Below are 17,634 nucleotides of genomic sequence, written 5' to 3' on the forward strand. Positions count from 1 at the left end.
CTCTGTGTTCTTTTGTTCTCAGAGCATGTGTTAGTGTAGGTGAATATGTGTCCACAGCTTATTTTATTAACCGGTCTCAATGCAAGATGAGGACAAGAGAATATGAGGACAAGAAAATATGCCACCTGTGTGGCACCTGCCAGGGACAGATGAGTCTTCTTTTCTTAAGTCCTGAACAGTACCTTATTTCTAGCAGTCATGTTTCAAGCAAGGGTGTAGGGCTAGATTAGTTCAAATGCATCTGCTCTACTTTGAGAAAAAAGCATTTGTTCCCATTTGGTGATGGGTCAACAAAACAGTGGAGTTACTTCTATGAAAGAACAATTCATTACACTGCATAGTTTCATGCCCACCTATTTCTTCTTTTTCGTATATGAGATGTAAACCAGTATATTCTTGATTTTTTTATATAGTGGATCCATGAGGATTGGAAAAGACTTTATTCTTTTTACAAAGAAGGAAGAAACGATGACCTGTGTGTTTTTTTCTCAGACATTTTGTGAAAGAGAAGGTCTTAGTGAGGTAAGAATTTAGATTGTCTTTTGGTTCCCACGGTAACGGTGTTGTTTTCATTTGCCATCTCAGGAGGTGAAGGTTACAATGGTTCTTTTCTGATTATGATTTAGAAGTTTAGGAACGTATTTGGGAAATGGATAGAGGGTGGCTCAACAATCTGGGGTTATCGGAAGCCTGTTCTATGGACTTTTCTTGAGTGGGTTTTTAACTCCTAGGCAGTTTTCAGAACTTAATTTTCATTATCCATGTACCTGAATCTCCCAGAGTAAGAGGCTCCTTTTGGCACAGTGAGATTTTGGGAGCCTGCAAAACATTTCCACCACTTGTGCCATAAATGATCATTTTAAAATGAGTATTGGGGGCGCCTGGGTGGCGCAGTCGGTAAAGCGTCCGACTTCAGCCAGGTCACGATCTCGCGGTCCGTGAGTTCGAGCCCCGCGTCAGGCTCTGGGCTGATGGCTCGGAGCCTGGAGCCTGTTTCCAATTCTGTGTCTCCCTCTCTCTCTGCCCCTCCCCCGTTCATGCTCTGTCTCTCTCTGTCCCAAAAATAAATAAAAAACGTTGAAAAAAAAAATTAAAAAAAAAAATAAATAAAATGAGTATTGGATTAAAAGACTTGGAATACAAAATCTAAAGAAATTGGGTGAAAAATAGACTTGAAACTGTAACTCTAGTGACTATAATTTCAACTCCATCTGATGACCTAGATATGCCTTATTAATTTGCAATGTCTGGGTTTTACTATTCAGAATGTCAGTTGTAATTCCATACAGCAAATACAGGTTAAGGAACTGCCTGGCACAGATACCTTCCCTGTGGAAGGTAGGACACCAGCAGAAGATCATCTGATCATCAAAGTGATCACAAAATAAGATAGCCTTGTCACAAAATGTAGGCAGACACATGTGAATTGGATACATGACACAATGAGAATGTTTAAAAAGAAAGCTGGGGGCGCCTGGGTGGCTCAGTCGGTTAGGCGGCCGACTTCAGCTCAGGTCATGATCTCGCGGTCCGTGAGTTCAAGCCCCGCGTCAGGCTCTGTGCTGACAGCTCAGAGCCCAGAGCCTGTTTCAGATTCTGTGTCTCCCTCTCTCTGACCCTCCCCCGTTCATGCTCTGTCTCTCTCTGTCTCAAAAATAAAAAAATAAAAAAAAGTTAAAAAAAGAAAAAGAAAGCTGTTCAGTGAGTATGCATTTCTGCCATTAACAAAATTGTCAGAAACAATGGTATAGATAGAGAGCCTTGATTGGTCAGTGAGGGTTTTGTGGAGAGACTTCCACTTGCAGCTGGAAGGGCTGATACGTGGAGAGAAATGGGAGCAACTCTCAGACCTGGAGATGAGTACTGGGGTTTTGAAGGGCAGTGTGGAGATATGAGGAGCACGGCATGCCCACTGGCAGTGGTGGAGTGGGGCTGGATAAGGAACAGTCTATAGGCAATAGGGAGTAGTTGAGTGAGAGACTGGTAATGAGGAAAAGCAATGCTTTAAGCATTTATGTTGTACTTGATGTATGTAAAGGCATGGAAAATTGACCAAAGCTGAGGTTACAGCTTTCCTAAGATGGCCCATTTCCTTTTTTTAAAAACTAAAACCAGCAACCCTTTCCCATTTCCAGTACTACAGAGGCTGTCTCTTTCAAGAGTATGAGCAGAGTTTTTCAATATTTTCCTTAATATCTCTATATAAGAGATACTTGTATTACTTGTATTACTCGTATTGTATTTGTATTACTTGTATTACTACTTGTATTACTTGTATTACTACTTGTATTACTTGTATTACTACTTCTTGGTTTGATGTAGGTATTATCTATTAACTGCTCATTACAAAAGGATTTATATATATTTTTTCCTCTGTTTATATCACACATACATACCATCCCAATTCTCCACCCTCAACGTAGCTCCATTGTAATTTTACTTATGCTAATGTTTGATATTTACGTTTTAAGACCAGAACCACTTTTCACAACTATAACCATGTCATGAGCTATTTTTTCCTTTACCTGCATGATTTTTCATTTTTCCTGGAATTAATAATTGTCTGCTTAATGTTCTATGTTCTTAACACTGTCACTGAATATTTTCTTGGTTTTCTGTCTTTATTGCTATCTTAACCCCAGTCTCCTGTACTCTTCTTACTCCCACCTACTGACGACTCTGTTCTGGAGTCTTCTGATGCACTCCCCCTCACTCCTGCTCTCCACAGCTGGTGCTCTGCTCGCTCCCATCATCTGTCCTTGAGACCATATCCTCCATGAGTTTTCTTTTCTTTTTTTTTCTATTTATTTATTTTTGAGAGAGAGAGAGAGAGAGAGAGAGAGAGAGAGAGAGAGGTAGGGGCAGAGAGAGAGGAAGACACAGGATCTGAAGCAGGCTCCAGGCTCTGAGCTGTCAGCACAGAGCCCGACATGGAACTTGAACCCACAAACTGTGAAATCATGACCTGAGCCGAAGTCTGACACTTAACCAACGAGCCACCCAGGTGCCCTCCATGAGTTTTCTTAACAAGGGTACATGAAAGGTCAAGTATTTTGAGACCTTACATGCATGAAAATATTTTTATTCTATCTGAACATTCAGTGGTAATTTGGCTTGGTGTTATTTGTAGGTTGGAGTGAATTTTCCCTCAGGAATTTGAAAGCCTTGCTCCAATATCTTATTTCCAGCGTTATTATTGAGAAGTCCGAAGCCATTTAAATTTCTGAATCTTGTTTCTGACTCTTATCTCCCCTTGTACATTTTGAAGTCAGTAGAATCTTGTTTGTCTCCAATGTTCTGATTTAAGTATTTTGCTCTTTGGGCCAGTCTATTTGCATCCATTGTGCTGGTTGCTTGTTGGGCATTTTCAATCTAGAAACACGTGTTGTTCAATTTGGGGAATATTTTTCTGTAAAGTTAATGATTTTTCTTCCATTCGTATTCCCTTTCCTCTCCTTCTGCAACTTCTGTTGCATCTGAACTGGTTCTTTAATTTTCTTATCTTTTCTCTCCTGTTTTCTGTTGTTTATATTTTTGTTTTGTTTCCTGGGAGATTTCCTAACATTTATCTTCTAACCTTGTCATAGAAATTTTTTTCTGTAATCATATTCTTCATTTCCAACAAGTGTTTTAAATTCTCTTAATATTCCTTTTTAAAGATCTATAGTTTTGCTTCATGGATACAGTATTTTTCCTTTTAGCATTGTGAAGATATTAACAATGATTTATTTATTTTTTCCTCTGAAATGTTCATCTTCCTCATACAGTTTTTGTTTCCACTGAGTTTCTTTATTTGTGCTTATTTGGTCTGTATTTATCATATTGGAGTACTACTTTAAAGAGTAGTCCAATAAAATGTGGATTGAAAGCTCTGTGAGAGCGGTGTTCTAGCTGGGCTGTATGATTGCGAAACCCTCAATGTAATTTTCTAGATGTTTTTCCTTCTGGGCTAGTCCGATTTCTCCAGGAAAACTCCTACAGTCTTCTGCCTGAAGGCCTACCTGACATCTTTGGGGGACCCAAATGAGAGAGGAGGCCTGGGTTCTCAGCACTCAGTATGTGTACTTCGACCCCTCTGATCTCAGTAAGGTCCCCCGATCATTGTGCCTGACATATCCTCTAATCCAGAAATAGCTTGTTCTACTCTTTCTAGAGAATAAGCATCCAGTCTCTGTGGAATTGGGAGAGCTAGTGGCAGATGGGGTTCGGGATGCTACTTCTGGCTCTTCCCTCTGTATCTCACCTCCACAGTTAACTCATGCCATCAGTCTCTGAGCCTTTTACGGTGTTCTGAATTGTAAACAGGCTGTTTTTCTCTTCTGGCATGGGCCTCCGATCGGCTTTCCTGGATATGCTGTCATGTACTTTTCAACTTCTGAAGTGTCAGTACCGTTGTTCCCTCTGCCATCCTACCCATATTTCATTAGTGGGCCGAAGCAGACTCCATCTGTCCCCACATTCTACAATGGAGCATTTTAGAACACAACTCTGAGTGTACATAATTGTTATGTGTCTCTTCTTTATAAAACTAGAATACAAGGGGGAAATAAACTTTCAATTTCATGTTTTCCAATTTGGCTAGATGAGGAATGGACTGAATTAGGAACAGACGGAAGGATGATGGTTTGTATTTGTATATTTCATAGTAAACTGATGTGTGTGTTTTTTACAGGTTGTGGTTCCAATACCTTCATGGTTAACAAGAACCAGAGAATCTGTTACAGATGATCCTCAAAAATTCTCAACAGAGTTGTCTATAATTTTTAAGTACTCTCCATTTAGAAATGAAGCTGAATTGATGCAGCAGTTTGATATGATCTACGGGAAATGTGGTAAGATCACCAAAATTCTGAAATCTTGATAGAAGTATTTGCTTTTACTGCCTTTGGAAAGATACTTTACATGTACTTTTGTATTTTTTCTATTTATAATACCATGCAGGATCTCTCATGGGCACAGTCATTCATTTTATCCATATGAATTTTGTCTTAAGTGAATCCAGACATGAATAGCTCTAAATGCCTGATGATGGGAGAAAGATTTGTACTTGCCTGAGCTTGGGGAACTCTGGTTGTGAAGAGGATGACATAGTGTGTGACCACAGGGAATACATAGTCCCTGCACCAGATAGCAGAGTTAGGAGATGCTTACCGCAGCGTCTAAGGTTAGAGGAGAGTTTTGTAAGAGAGTTAGCAACTTAGAAACCAATGAGTCTAGGTTTCTGTGGCAGAGAGTTAGTAAAAGCTTCATGTTCCAGATGAACAGAGCTTTCTGTATTTCTGTATTTGTGTCTACTAACATTTTCCAGTGCCACTCATTCTCCAAACTTCTACCTTTACTATCTAGAAACAAGAAGAATCTACTCTAGAGAAAGCTGTGTGCATTTTCCTTTCTGCAACTCCTTGATTTATGTAATGTATATAGTGAAATTCTGAGAAATTTGTTTCTGAGTTGGCTTGTATTGCCCTCAAAATTTCTTCTCGAATTTGTGGCATTTTGTTTAAAAATGGTATTTTTTGTCACTGTCTCCCTTTTCTCTTAGAGGAAAACTAGTGGCAACTTAATAAAGATTAATGTTATTAATGTATACATGATATACTTTAAGGGGAGCTAATGTGATTTGTTGGTTGACTTTAAAAAAATTATTTCAAGTTCATTAGCATACCTTGTAGTATTAGTTTCAGGAATAGAACCCAGTGTTGGTCGACTTTTAATTGTGAAATACTCATGTAAATACTAATGAAAGGTATACTATTTCTTGAATATTTTTCTAAACACCTTATAAATATTAATGCATTTAATTCTCAAAACAACTCTATGCTTTAGGTGCCTCATGAACTCCATTGTGTAGATTGGAAAAATTAGATTCAAAGAGGTTAGGAAATTTATCTGAGGTCATTGCATTGGTAAATAAATGATTGATCCAGGATTTAGACACAGGCAATTTTCGTCACCGTGCTGTTTGTTCTCTCTTGTGTCTTAGTACTACCAGGAAAAGTGTAATTGGCTGTTTTTTTAATTTCTCTGACAGTCTTGTTTGTCTTTATATCACAATCAACTTTGTAAAGAATTGGGATTTTTTTTTGTTAACTATGCTTTAGAGCAGGGGTCAGAAAACTGTGGCCTGCAGGTCAAATCCAGCCCCATATGTGTTTTTATAAATAAAGTTTTATTGGAACACAGCTAAATTCATTCATTTATGTATTCTCTATGGCAGTGTTCATGCTGCAGTGGTGGACTTGAATTGTGAGTAGTTGTCACAAAGACCGTACAGCCTGTAAAGCCTGAAATGTTATTTATCTGGCCCTTTGCAGAAAAAGTTTGCCAATGCCTATTATAGGGTCTAAAAGCAATTCTTCATATTTGTACAAATTTTAAAAACTCATCTTTGTTTTTATGTGCATTGGTTTCAGTTCCACCAACAAGAGCTTTACCTACAATACAAATTTAGCTCAGACTCCTCCAACTATTTTCATAATGCAAATTATGAAAAAAGTGCCAAAGTTTAAGAATCCACGTTGAGAGACTTACAATGAATTAACTAGGAATAAACACTTTCCTGTAGAAACTCAACACTCTGGAAGAAAGTGGAATGTGCTGTAAGACGTACATCTTGGAACTTATCCAAGCATATTATTTACTGAAGTATTGAAGGAAATTTGGTCTAGAGTAGGCTTAATTCCATAGATGAGATAATAGCACTATGACTAATATTTGGTGTTGTTACAATACTGACAAGGCAAACATCCTTTTTTCTACTAGGTACTTTGCTGGTTATTTATAACTTGAAGCTTTTGCTTAGCGGAGAGCCAGAGTTGGATGTTAAGACTGACAAGGAAGATATGCTGATGGCTGGGGCTCTTGAGGAGTGAGTAGTATGTGTGTTTGACAGAATGTCTCTCAATAATGGCAGTATCCTCGTCCTGTGTCTGAGGCCACTGGGCCTTAGCACTGAGATAATTCATTTTACCCCAGTTACAGATGAAGAGAGTTAGGCTGGACCATTGATTCCCAAACCTGGCTGACCCTCTGAGTGACCCAGACAGCTTCTTAAGTATAGGATCTTGTCTCATCCCAGACATTGCTGAGTCAGAATCTCCAGATATCAGGCGTAGGAGTCAATATTTTTCACATGTTGCCCAGGTGATTTCGAGGTGGCAGCACATTTTGGAACCACTGGAATAACACCTTTAAGCTTCTCTAATTCTGAAACTCTTATTTTATGAATATTAAAACTGAAGAAAACAGAGTTCATTATTCATTACATATCATTAAAAATGGGCATCAGTATGGTGTGGAGCAAAAAGAAATATGACCAACCGATAATTAAGAATGGCCTTATGAACTTCACGCTTGCAGCTTGTAAGTAAATAAATTGACACATTCATTTTTCTTGGCTATTAGGAATCTATATGAAATAGAATAAGGAAGGATTTGGGAGCATGAATGAAAATTGTGGAGAAATAATGCAACAGTGACCAAACCTAAGTTTCTCCAAAGTAACTTTGTATTTGAAACTTATCAGCTTGAACGTGCAGTTTCTTAGTGTCAGAATGATTCGTTTTAAATACTGATGTTTGGTGCAAATATAATGAGAGCAGCAAATATGAAGCATATATGAAATCTTAAATTTTCTAGTAGCCACGTTAGGAAAGGTAAAAAGAAAGAGGTCAAGTTAATTTTAATAATGTTTTATTTAATCTGGTATATATAAATTATAATTTTAATATGAAAAATATTAATGAGACATTTTATACTTTTTTTCCTGCTAAATCCTTGAAATCTAGTGTGTGTTTTGTACACATAGCATGTATCAATTTGGAGCAGTTTTCTAGCATGGCCAATAGCTACCATATTGGGCAGTGCAATTTTAGACTAAGATATTGAGACCCAAGGAAATACATAAACTTAACAAAGAACCTGTTTTTGTTTTGTCTTTGAGGTGAAATTTGAAAACTCCTTCCCCAGTTAGAAAATTTAATGTTTGATAATGCTTTTAGATGATCTTTTCTACTTAAAGTTTTTTTTTATGATTTATATTTTTCTTATTTCATTCTAAAATGTGTAATTCTTAATTTACACAGAAATGAAGGGTTTTTGTCTTGGAAAAAAAAATCCAGCCTCTTTATTGTTATACAAATGCTGGGAACCCTATTGGCAGTATTAATACGCCAAGATCAGAAAGGAGGCCCAGAACTGTTACTGGCACATCCATTACCATCTCCCCCTTTCCTGCTGACCCTTCCTTTCTGCTTAACAGTTGGTTCCAGAACCAATATCTCATGCTACTTAAAAGCTTTGGGACTAAATTTTCAAGCAGTTATCTGTCAGAGTGCCTTGGCATTTCGACACTAGCGTCAGGAAACAAATAAAATTATTAGAGGAATAATTTGACAGCTAATTCTTTGGGAAAAAGTTCTTACTGTTTCCAGATGGTTTAATGAAGTCAGAAGCTTCTTAAGTCATTTAAGCAATTAATCACAAAATGAAAATGTGTCAGACCCAGGGTACGTACAGTTTAATTTAGGAACATTGACCACATTGGATTTGTTTGTTTGGTTGGTTTTTCAACATTTTTTGTAGTTTAATCACAAGAAAAGCTTTTTAAAGATGGGTGGGGGCATTTTGATGAGGCTGGATTGTTGTAAAGAGGAGATGTCATTTCTGTGCTGGGGCGCTCTCTATTTCATGGTTTCTGATATGAGTTTCATGATAGTGCCAAGGAGGGACAGCAGTATCACCTCCTGGGGGGGGGTAATTATGTATAGGTTTCCCCTCTGAAAAGCCAGTGGGCTCTGACATTAACCATTAACCCAGATCCTCTTTACTAAGGGACCAGGAAAACATGGACTCTTGTGGCTGAAAGAATACTCTGGTCAAAGATGGATCTTTTTCTGACTCTTCTTGCACTTACGACTTCTGTTATTTGAACTTCTAAACAAGTGCAGTTTACATAATCTTGGTTTTCAGAACAGGTGGTTTGTAATATAATAACTCCTTTGCCATTTTTCTTGTGGTTATTGTGTCCCCTTAAACCACTGAGCATGATTCTTCCTCTGTTCAAAACAAGTCTCAAACCTTGGAACTATGCAATTTCCACCTTTGGTCTTAGATGGTATGGTCCTGCTGATTCTGAAAATAATTTAATTTTCTACATAGAAATAGGAAAATTCAAACTTTCAGGCTTTTTTTTTTTTTTTTTTTTGGTCTCGGAGAAGAGGTTTTTCTGATACTTTTTTTTTTTTTTTAATTTTTTTTCAACGTTTTTTATTTATTTTTTTGGGACAGAGAGAGACAGAGCATGAACGGGGGAGGGGCAGAGAGAGAGGGAGACACAGAATCGGAAACAGGCTCCAGGCTCCGAGCCATCAGCCCAGAGCCCGACGCGGGGCTCGAACTCACGGACCGCGAGATCGTGACCTGGCTGAAGTCGGACGCTTAACCGACTGCGCCACCCAGGCGCCCCTCTGATACTATTTTTTGTTCCAATTTTGTTTATTGTAAAAATATATATAATATATAATACACACACACACACACACACACACACACACACGAGGGAAGGAGGGGCCGATAGAGAGGGAAGACAGAGGATCCAGAGCAGACTGTGTGATGACAGCAGAGAGCCCAGTGTGGAGCTCAAATTCACGAATTGTGAGATTGTGACCTGAGCCAAAGTTGGGAGCTTACCCGACTGAGCTACCCAGGTGCCTTGGGTGCCCTTCCTTCCTTCCTTCCTTCCTTCCTTCCTTCCTTCCTTTTTTCTTTCTCTTTCTTTCTTTCTTTCTTTCTTTCTTTCTTTCTTTCTTTCTTTCCTTCTTTTTAATGTTTATTTATTTTTGAGAGAGAGAGACAGAGAATGAGCAGGGGAGACACAGAGAGAGGAGACACAGAATCTATAACAGGCTCTGGGCTCTGAGCTGTCAGCAGAGAGCCCGATGTGAGGCTCGAATTCGTGAATTGTGAGATCGTGAGCTGAGCCAAAGTTGGAGGCTTACCCAACTGAGCCACCCAGGCTGCCCAAAAGTGAAATGATATTTTAAAAAATTGTAAAGAAAATAATTTGTATATCATAATTTTCATTCAATTCTAGTGTTTTTAAGTGTAATTTCTCATTTTTATTTTTCATTTATGATTTGCTTCTCAACCTACGTTATTATATAGTCTGGGTAAGTCTCATAATAATTTCTGGATAAGTGGTTTTACGATAGTCCATTAAATTGATTCATCATAATTTACATAACAATTTCTGTATTTTTGGATAGTAACATTGGTCCCAGTGTTTCACATTATTTATGGATAATATTGAGGTAAACATTTTCATGCAGATGGATTTTTTTTTTATTCTTTTGAATTGTTTTTTTAAGACAAACTCCCAGGAATGGAACTACTGAGTCAAGTGTCTGAACTTTCATATAGTTCTTGTGAGTATTTGATATCAGGGTTTTTTTTTTAATTTTTTAATGTTTATTTTTGAGAGACAGAGACAGAGTGCAGTTGGAGGAGGGGCAGAGAGAGAGGAAAACACAGAATCTCAAACAGGCTCCAGGCTCTGAGCTGTCAGCACAGAGTCCGACAGGAGGCTCGAACTCGGGAACGGCAAGATCATGACCTAGGCCGAAATCGGACACTTAATCGACTGAGCCAGCCAGGCGCCCTATTTGATATTCGTCTTAAACTTTGCAATCAGTACCCTTTATTGGCTTTGCACTGATGCTCTACAGAAGTATATCCGACCTTTAGCAGAGTCCTGTTTTAAGATGACAGTAATCTCATGAAAATTTCATTAGGAGTGATATTCAAGCACATGGGCAGTGGCATGTGCTTTGGCAACATGAGTCTAAAGACAGCCTGTTTTTACTTACATTAAAAGAGAATATGTAGACAGAAAAGTCATCTCAGAATTTCAGAATCAGATGAGGCAGAAGTTTGCATTTAATGTGTGATATATTAAATCGGAATTTGAATCTGTGAATGTGACATGTGGGGAGTGCCAGGGAATCACAGAGTTCCATACATAACGATATACAGAAAGTAGGTTATATCTGCAGGGAAAGAATCTGCCATGTTAAACTTAGGCAAAGTGCCCTAAAAGGGTAGAAGACAACATGAAAAATAGCTTTGTAAGAAATCAAAAGGAAGTTAAGAGTTTGCAACAAAGAGGCAGGGGAAGGGCTGAGAATACTGAATATTAATGAAAAGAGTAGTGAAGTAATAACAGAAAACAAGATGTTTCTTTAGGGCCAGCCTAGACAATGTTTGTTTGTTAATTCATGTTTTATGTTGTAATTTTGGGAACTCTGGACCAAGTCCTGCATCTCAAACTCTTGCAGATTTTTCCCCACTAAGTTTTTTTTTTTCTTCCCCCTTTGAGGTAGTCAAAACAAAATCAAGTCAATTTGTTCTCTCCTTCCGACTGGTGGCTGTTAGTAACCTTTAGCCACAATCACACAGATGATTAAAATCAGAGTGATTTCCAGAGGTCCTCTATTAAATGTTTATTTATTTATTAAAAACATTTTTTTTTTACATTTTTATTTATTTTTGAGAGACAGGGAGAAACAGAGCACAAGTGGGGGAGGGTCAGAGATAGAAGGAGACACAGAATCCGAGGCAGGCTCCAGGCTCCGAGCTGTCAGCATAGAGCCCGATGTGGGGCTTGAATTCACGAACCGTGAGATCATGACCTGAGCCAAAGTCGGATGCCTAAACGACTGAGCCGCCCAGGTGCCCCTATTTATTTTGAGAGAGAGAGAGAGAGCGAGAGCGAGCTTGTGCAAGCAGGGGAGGAGCAGAGAGAGAGGGAGAGAGAGAATCCCAAGCAGGCTCCATGCCGTCAGCACAGACCCTAACACAGGGCTTGATCTTACGAACTGTGAGTTCATGACCCAAGCCAAAATCAGGAGTTGAACACTCAATTCACTGAGCCACCCAGGTGCCAGAGAACCTCTATTGACTGAATGCAGTAGGACTGACCAAATGGAAGATGGCAGGTGGTAGATGGCTCTGAGATGTCAGTGCCTGTAATGCCTCACAGGTGGTTACTGTAAACTGGAATGTACAAGATCCATAGGGTTGGGATTCTCCTTCAGCATTCCTTATCCAGAGAGTCTATCTTTGGCAGGTGTGGAATTACTCTCTAATCTAGATGTTTTAAATTTCACTCATAGGACATAGAATTCTTTATGTGTACACCAGTATGGAATTACAGTTTCAGAACTGAGGTTTTGAAATTTCATATAAGATATGCCACCAAAAAATCCTGGATCCAGGTGTTAGTTTTCTTTACTCTCTCCCCTGTCTCATTCTTCCACCTGGTGGTCCAGCACCTGGTCCAGGAACAGTAATCTTTGGGGCAGAGGTTGGGGTGAGCCTCCAGTGGTACATAAATATGAGTTTCTTGAAAACCTCTCAAAAGTGCATAGATACCTAAATCAGTGTAACAGTGCTTTCTCATTCTCTACCCCTGCCCCTCCAATCTCTCTTCTACTATAGAAATAACTCTGCAACTTGGGCTTATTGAAGTGTGTCATCTAGACTTTTCAGTACTTGTCAGTTTATATTGAAGTCATACTTTTTTCTTCTTAGCTTTTTCTTTTGAAATAATTTAGACTTTTCAACAGGGTTGCAAAGATATTACAAAGAATTATAGTATACCTTTCCCTCAGACTCCCTAGATGTTGATAATTTACCATACTTTATCATTCATCCTGCCCCTCTTCTTTTTACACGCAGTAGGGACCCATGCATTCCTTTTAAGGGTAATAATCTATCACTATTAGTATTAACGTTGTGGCTAAAGTTGTCCTAGATTTGGCTAGTGGGAGCCTATTTAGGCTGACTCTTATGTTCTTTTGATGTATCACCATCAGTGTTGAATATTTTTGTACTTTTTGGCATCATAAGATATTCTAGGCTCATAATATACTTCTGCTGCTGTAGTAATGCGACAATAAGCCATTTTTCCAAGGAATCCTTTTTTCTTTTATTGGATACTCCTATACCTCACTTTTAAGCAACTTTTAAAAAAGTGACTGTAAAGTAATAAATAACTGTACATTGGTATAAAACAATATTTGCATGATATTATAGATTGGTGTACATCATACTTATATCGACGTCACTTTTTCACTATTTTAACTAATGCTAATCTTTATACTTCTATTTTTGGGCACTTGCATGAGTATTTCTTTAGTATTGATTCTCAGAGATAATATTGCCAGATTAAGTGATAGTAATTTTAAATTTAAATAGAGAGTGGTAAATTGCTGTGCAAAAAGCTTAAACTATCTATGCACCCAGCCAATGATCTGAATTTTGTCAATGGCCCCATTTTCATCAAGATTTGATATAAACTAACTTTAAAAATTTTGCCAGGTAGATTAAATATTTCTCTGAACTTTGTTTTCTCCTGATTATTGACGGTATGGGGTATATTTTAATGTTTTTTGGATGCTTACTTTGCTTCCATGATTTGCTTGTATCTTTTGTTTATATTTGTATATTTCTATTATGTAGTTTTAATGGTTTTTAGGAACTTTTATTTAGTTATTAGTACTTTGGATGTTAAATATGAGGAACATTTTTTCTTCAATCTGGCACTTGTCTTTTTTTAAATTAAAATTTGTATTTAGGTAATTGTAGACTCATAAGCAGTTATAAGAAATAATATAGAGAAAGCCTGTGTGCCCTTAACTCAGCTTCCCCTATGCTAGCATTTTGCTAAACTGTAGAACAATATCACAACCAGGATGCTGACACTGATGTAATCCATCTGGTCAAATCTCCAGTGTATCAGTACAAGGTTCCTTCCAATTGCCTTTTATAGCCACACATAACTCCTCTCTCCCCACTTGACTTTTAACATTGTTAGTACTGTCCTTTGTCTTAGAGAAATTTTTGATATTTTGGGGTCAAATCTGTCAGTATTTTTCTTTATGAGTTTCTATCTTTATGAGTTTCTTTATGAGTATCTAACCTCAGATAGGTTTTCCTTAACCAAGTATATCTTCTTATCATTTTAAAAATACTTATGGTTTATTTCTATAGCTTTTGAATCTATCTGGAATTTGTTTTTGCACATGATGTGAAGTGTGTGTGCAGAGGGGAGGATGGATTAATACTTTCTAATGTATGTAGCATTTTTAAAATCATTCAGCCTTTCCTACTTACTTGAAATGCATCATGAATATAAACTAAATTCTCATCATTTGTGGATCTCTTTCTAGATGACCTATTTCTTTTCATATATTTTTTCTGTTCTTGCTTCATTAGAACTTTTTAATTGCTATAGCCTTTATAATGTGTTTTGATATTTGGTAGGGCAAGTACTCTTTCACTGTCCTTTTTGAAAGTGTTATGATTGTTCTTGCACATGTTCTCCTCCATATGAATTTCAAAGTCAGCTTTTCAAGTTTTATTATAAAAAAATCTCTTGGGACTTTGATTAGTAGTCTATTGAATTTATAGCTTGACGGAGGGAGAACTGACATATTTATGTTTTGGTTCTTATTTCAGTCTTCTTTTATATAGTTGAGTGTAATTTTACATCATCATATATGCCACAGTAGTTAAGAATTTTGGTGGTTAGATTGTATGATTGTAGTTATATTTTTAAGTTTTTGAGGAACCACCATGCTGTTTTCCAGAGTGGCTGCACCAGTTTGCATTCCCACCAGCAGTGGAAAGTGTTCCCCCTTTTCCACATCCTTCCCAATATTTGTTGTTTCCTGAGTCATTCATTTTAGCCATTCTGACAGGTGTGAGGTGGTATCTCATTGTGGTTTTGATTTGTATTTCCCTGATGATGCACGATGTTGAACATCTTTTTGTGTGTCTGTTAGCCATCTGAATTACTTCTTTGGAAAAATGTCTGTTCATGTTTTCTGGCCATTTCTTCACTGGATTATTTGTTTTTTGGGTGTTGAGTTTGATAAATTCCTTATAGTATGATTTTGCTTATTAACCCTTTATCTGATCTGTCATTTTCAAATATCTTCCTCCATTCTGTTGGTCGCCTTTTAGTTTTGTTGATTGTTTCTTTCACTGTGCGGAAGCTTTTTATCTTGATGAGGTCCCAATAGTTCATTTTTTTTTTGTCTTAATGGAATTCTTTTATCTTTGATCATTAAGTGTGATATTTGTTCTAGTTATTTTTCCTTTTCATCAGTGCCTTTTGTCAAGCTTAGTAAGTCATTTTATTTCTAGTTTATTGAGTGATTTTTATTTATTTTTCACATTAGAAAATTGCTGTTAAGTTTCAGTCAATGGTTTTTTGACATCTGTTGAGATGAGTTAGTTTTGTTTTTCTCTTCTAATCTGTTAAAGTAGTATACTATGAAAGTTTGTGATATTCAACTATCATTCTTCCATTCCTACAATAAACCCAGCTAGTTTATGATGTCTGTGGTCTTATCACTGTGTTTTTTTATTACTACTTTTATTACTTTTGAATTGTGCTATAACTGTTAATCTATTCAGATTTTTAAGTTCTTGGATCAAATTTGTCATTTATAATGTCTTATAAAAACATTCATTTTATTTAGATTTTCAGATTTGTTGATAAGGAATTTTACATAAAATATTCCTATAAAACTTCTGTTTCCCCCAACCTTGTGGTTGTGTCCACTTTTACTACTTTTGTTGCATGGTATGTCATCTCTTTTTCTTGGCCAGAGAGGCTTAGTTGTTTCAACTGTCTTTAAAAATAAAATAATTTCAGATTCTTATTTATTTTGTATTTCTCTATTTTCTCCTACTTTCTGTAACGTTGTTTTATTTTACTTGTCCTGCTTCCTTGAGGTGTATCTTTTATTTGTTTACTTTCAATCTCGTTTTCTAATCTAAACAACTAAGGCTTTTATGCATCCTCCCAGCACCACCCCTGCATCATGGCTCTATTCTACAGGTTTCAAAAGTAGAACTCTCATTATTGCTTATTTCTAAATAGTTTACAGATTCCATTTTGATTTCCTCTTTAGCTCAGGAATTACTTTCAAAAAGTATTTTAAAAATCTACAAGTACCTAAATTTTGTGTGTGTGTGTGTGTTGGGGGGGGGTGAAATATCCTTTTATTACTGTTGTAATTTTATTATACAGTGATCGGAGAACGTAGTTTGCATCATATCGACTCTTTGAAATTTGTTGAGATTTCTTGTGGCCTAATGTTTTAAACCTTGGAAAAATTGTGACTCTCTGAAAAAGATTTTGTAACATCAAGCTTTTAATTAAATTATTTAAATCTTCCATTCTGCCTCGCCCCCTCCCCGCCCCCCAGCTTGATCCCCCAATTTCTGAGAGCAGTATGAATCTTACAGTGCCTATGGTTTTGTCTATGTTTCTTGTATTTCTTCTAATTTTTGCTATATATGTTTCTGAGTCATTAGATTTATGGCATACACACATTTTGTTTAAGTGAACCTTTATTAATGTAAAATATCCCTCTGTGTTCCGGTGATACTTTCTAATAACTTTGTTTCTGTTTTTGTCTAACATTAACCTATGTTTGCTTTATTTTGGTTAACTTTTCTTACCACATAGTTTTTCACTGCTTTATTCTCAGCAGTGTTATTTAATTTTCAATTTGTCTCTTATAAATGGCATGTAACTAGATATGTTAGCATTCACTCTGAGTGCTTCTATCTTTTAATAGGAAATTTATCTAGTTTACACTTATTAGGACATCTGCTATAGCTGGACTTACTCTGCCTTCTCATTTTATGTTTTATATTTACTTCTTTGGTTGTCATTTGTTTGTGGTTAGGTTTGTTTGTTTAATTTGTTGCCATTTGCTTGTGCTTGGGTTTAATTTTGTTCTGCCTTATTTTTTTTTCTCCCCCTTTGTGAGATTGGTTGAGTTGTTATTTTTTTGTCAAGAAGGAAGATTCATGTTTTCCCATTCAGATAGTCTGAAAATTATTTGTTCCATGCTATTCTTTCAGAGTGGACTGCCTTTATATTTTAAATAAATATATCAAACTTAGTTTTCTTATCAAAGTGTAGAGTTAAAAGTGTTATCTATCTTAACTCACAAGTAAGTCAAGGCTTTGGTATGCTTTATTTCTCTTCATTACCAGTTCCACCTTTTTCTGATTATTTTATTTGGATTTATTTATAAAATTTTATAATATTATGTCATACCCTGCATAAGTAATCATTTAGACTAAATTATAGGATTTATTATTTCTCTTTGCTTACCACACCATCTTCCATCCTGAATCTTAATTTACCCATTAGTTCATTTGCTGGATTATTATTGCTCAAGTAATTGCTCAGATAATTATTTCAAAGTCCATTGGATGTAAACTTTTGGAAGCTTTGTATCCTTAAAAGTATCTTTATTTTTCTTTTCTTCCTCAATGTTTGTCTAAATGAATAAAGAAACATTGATTCAAAAGTAGTTTCCCTCAGAAATTATTGCTTATTCGATGTCTTGAATCCATGTTGTTTATGAGAAGCCTAATGCAGATGTGATTACTAAATTTTTATAAATTGCTCATTTTCCCCACCTTGAATAGCTTTTAGGAATTCTTGTAGCTTTAAATAAAATTCCACAATGTGTCTAGCTATGGGTTTTGACTTTTTAAAATTCTTCATACTCAGGACTCTTGCACTGAGAATTCTTCGATGACATT

At 36.6% G+C, this 17,634-nt stretch overlaps 1 protein-coding gene across 1 annotated transcript in view; it reads left to right on the plus strand.

Annotated features, from left to right (window-relative positions):
- Positions 1-17,634, plus strand: part of MORC1 (MORC family CW-type zinc finger 1) — a 162,780-nt gene that overhangs the window by 17,711 nt on the left and 127,435 nt on the right. Inside the window, exons 6-8 of the mRNA XM_047100229.1 lie at positions 414-522; positions 4,673-4,832; positions 6,763-6,868. Of these exons, the coding sequence (XP_046956185.1) occupies positions 414-522; positions 4,673-4,832; positions 6,763-6,868 (375 nt within the window). The remainder of the gene's footprint in view (positions 1-413; positions 523-4,672; positions 4,833-6,762; positions 6,869-17,634) is intronic.

Source organism: Lynx rufus, unplaced genomic scaffold (assembly GCF_022079265.1).
Source record: "Lynx rufus isolate CCGP_SWC_20201006 ecotype Redwood Valley unplaced genomic scaffold, mLynRuf1.p SCAF_5, whole genome shotgun sequence".
Lineage (NCBI taxonomy): Eukaryota > Metazoa > Chordata > Mammalia > Carnivora > Felidae > Lynx > Lynx rufus.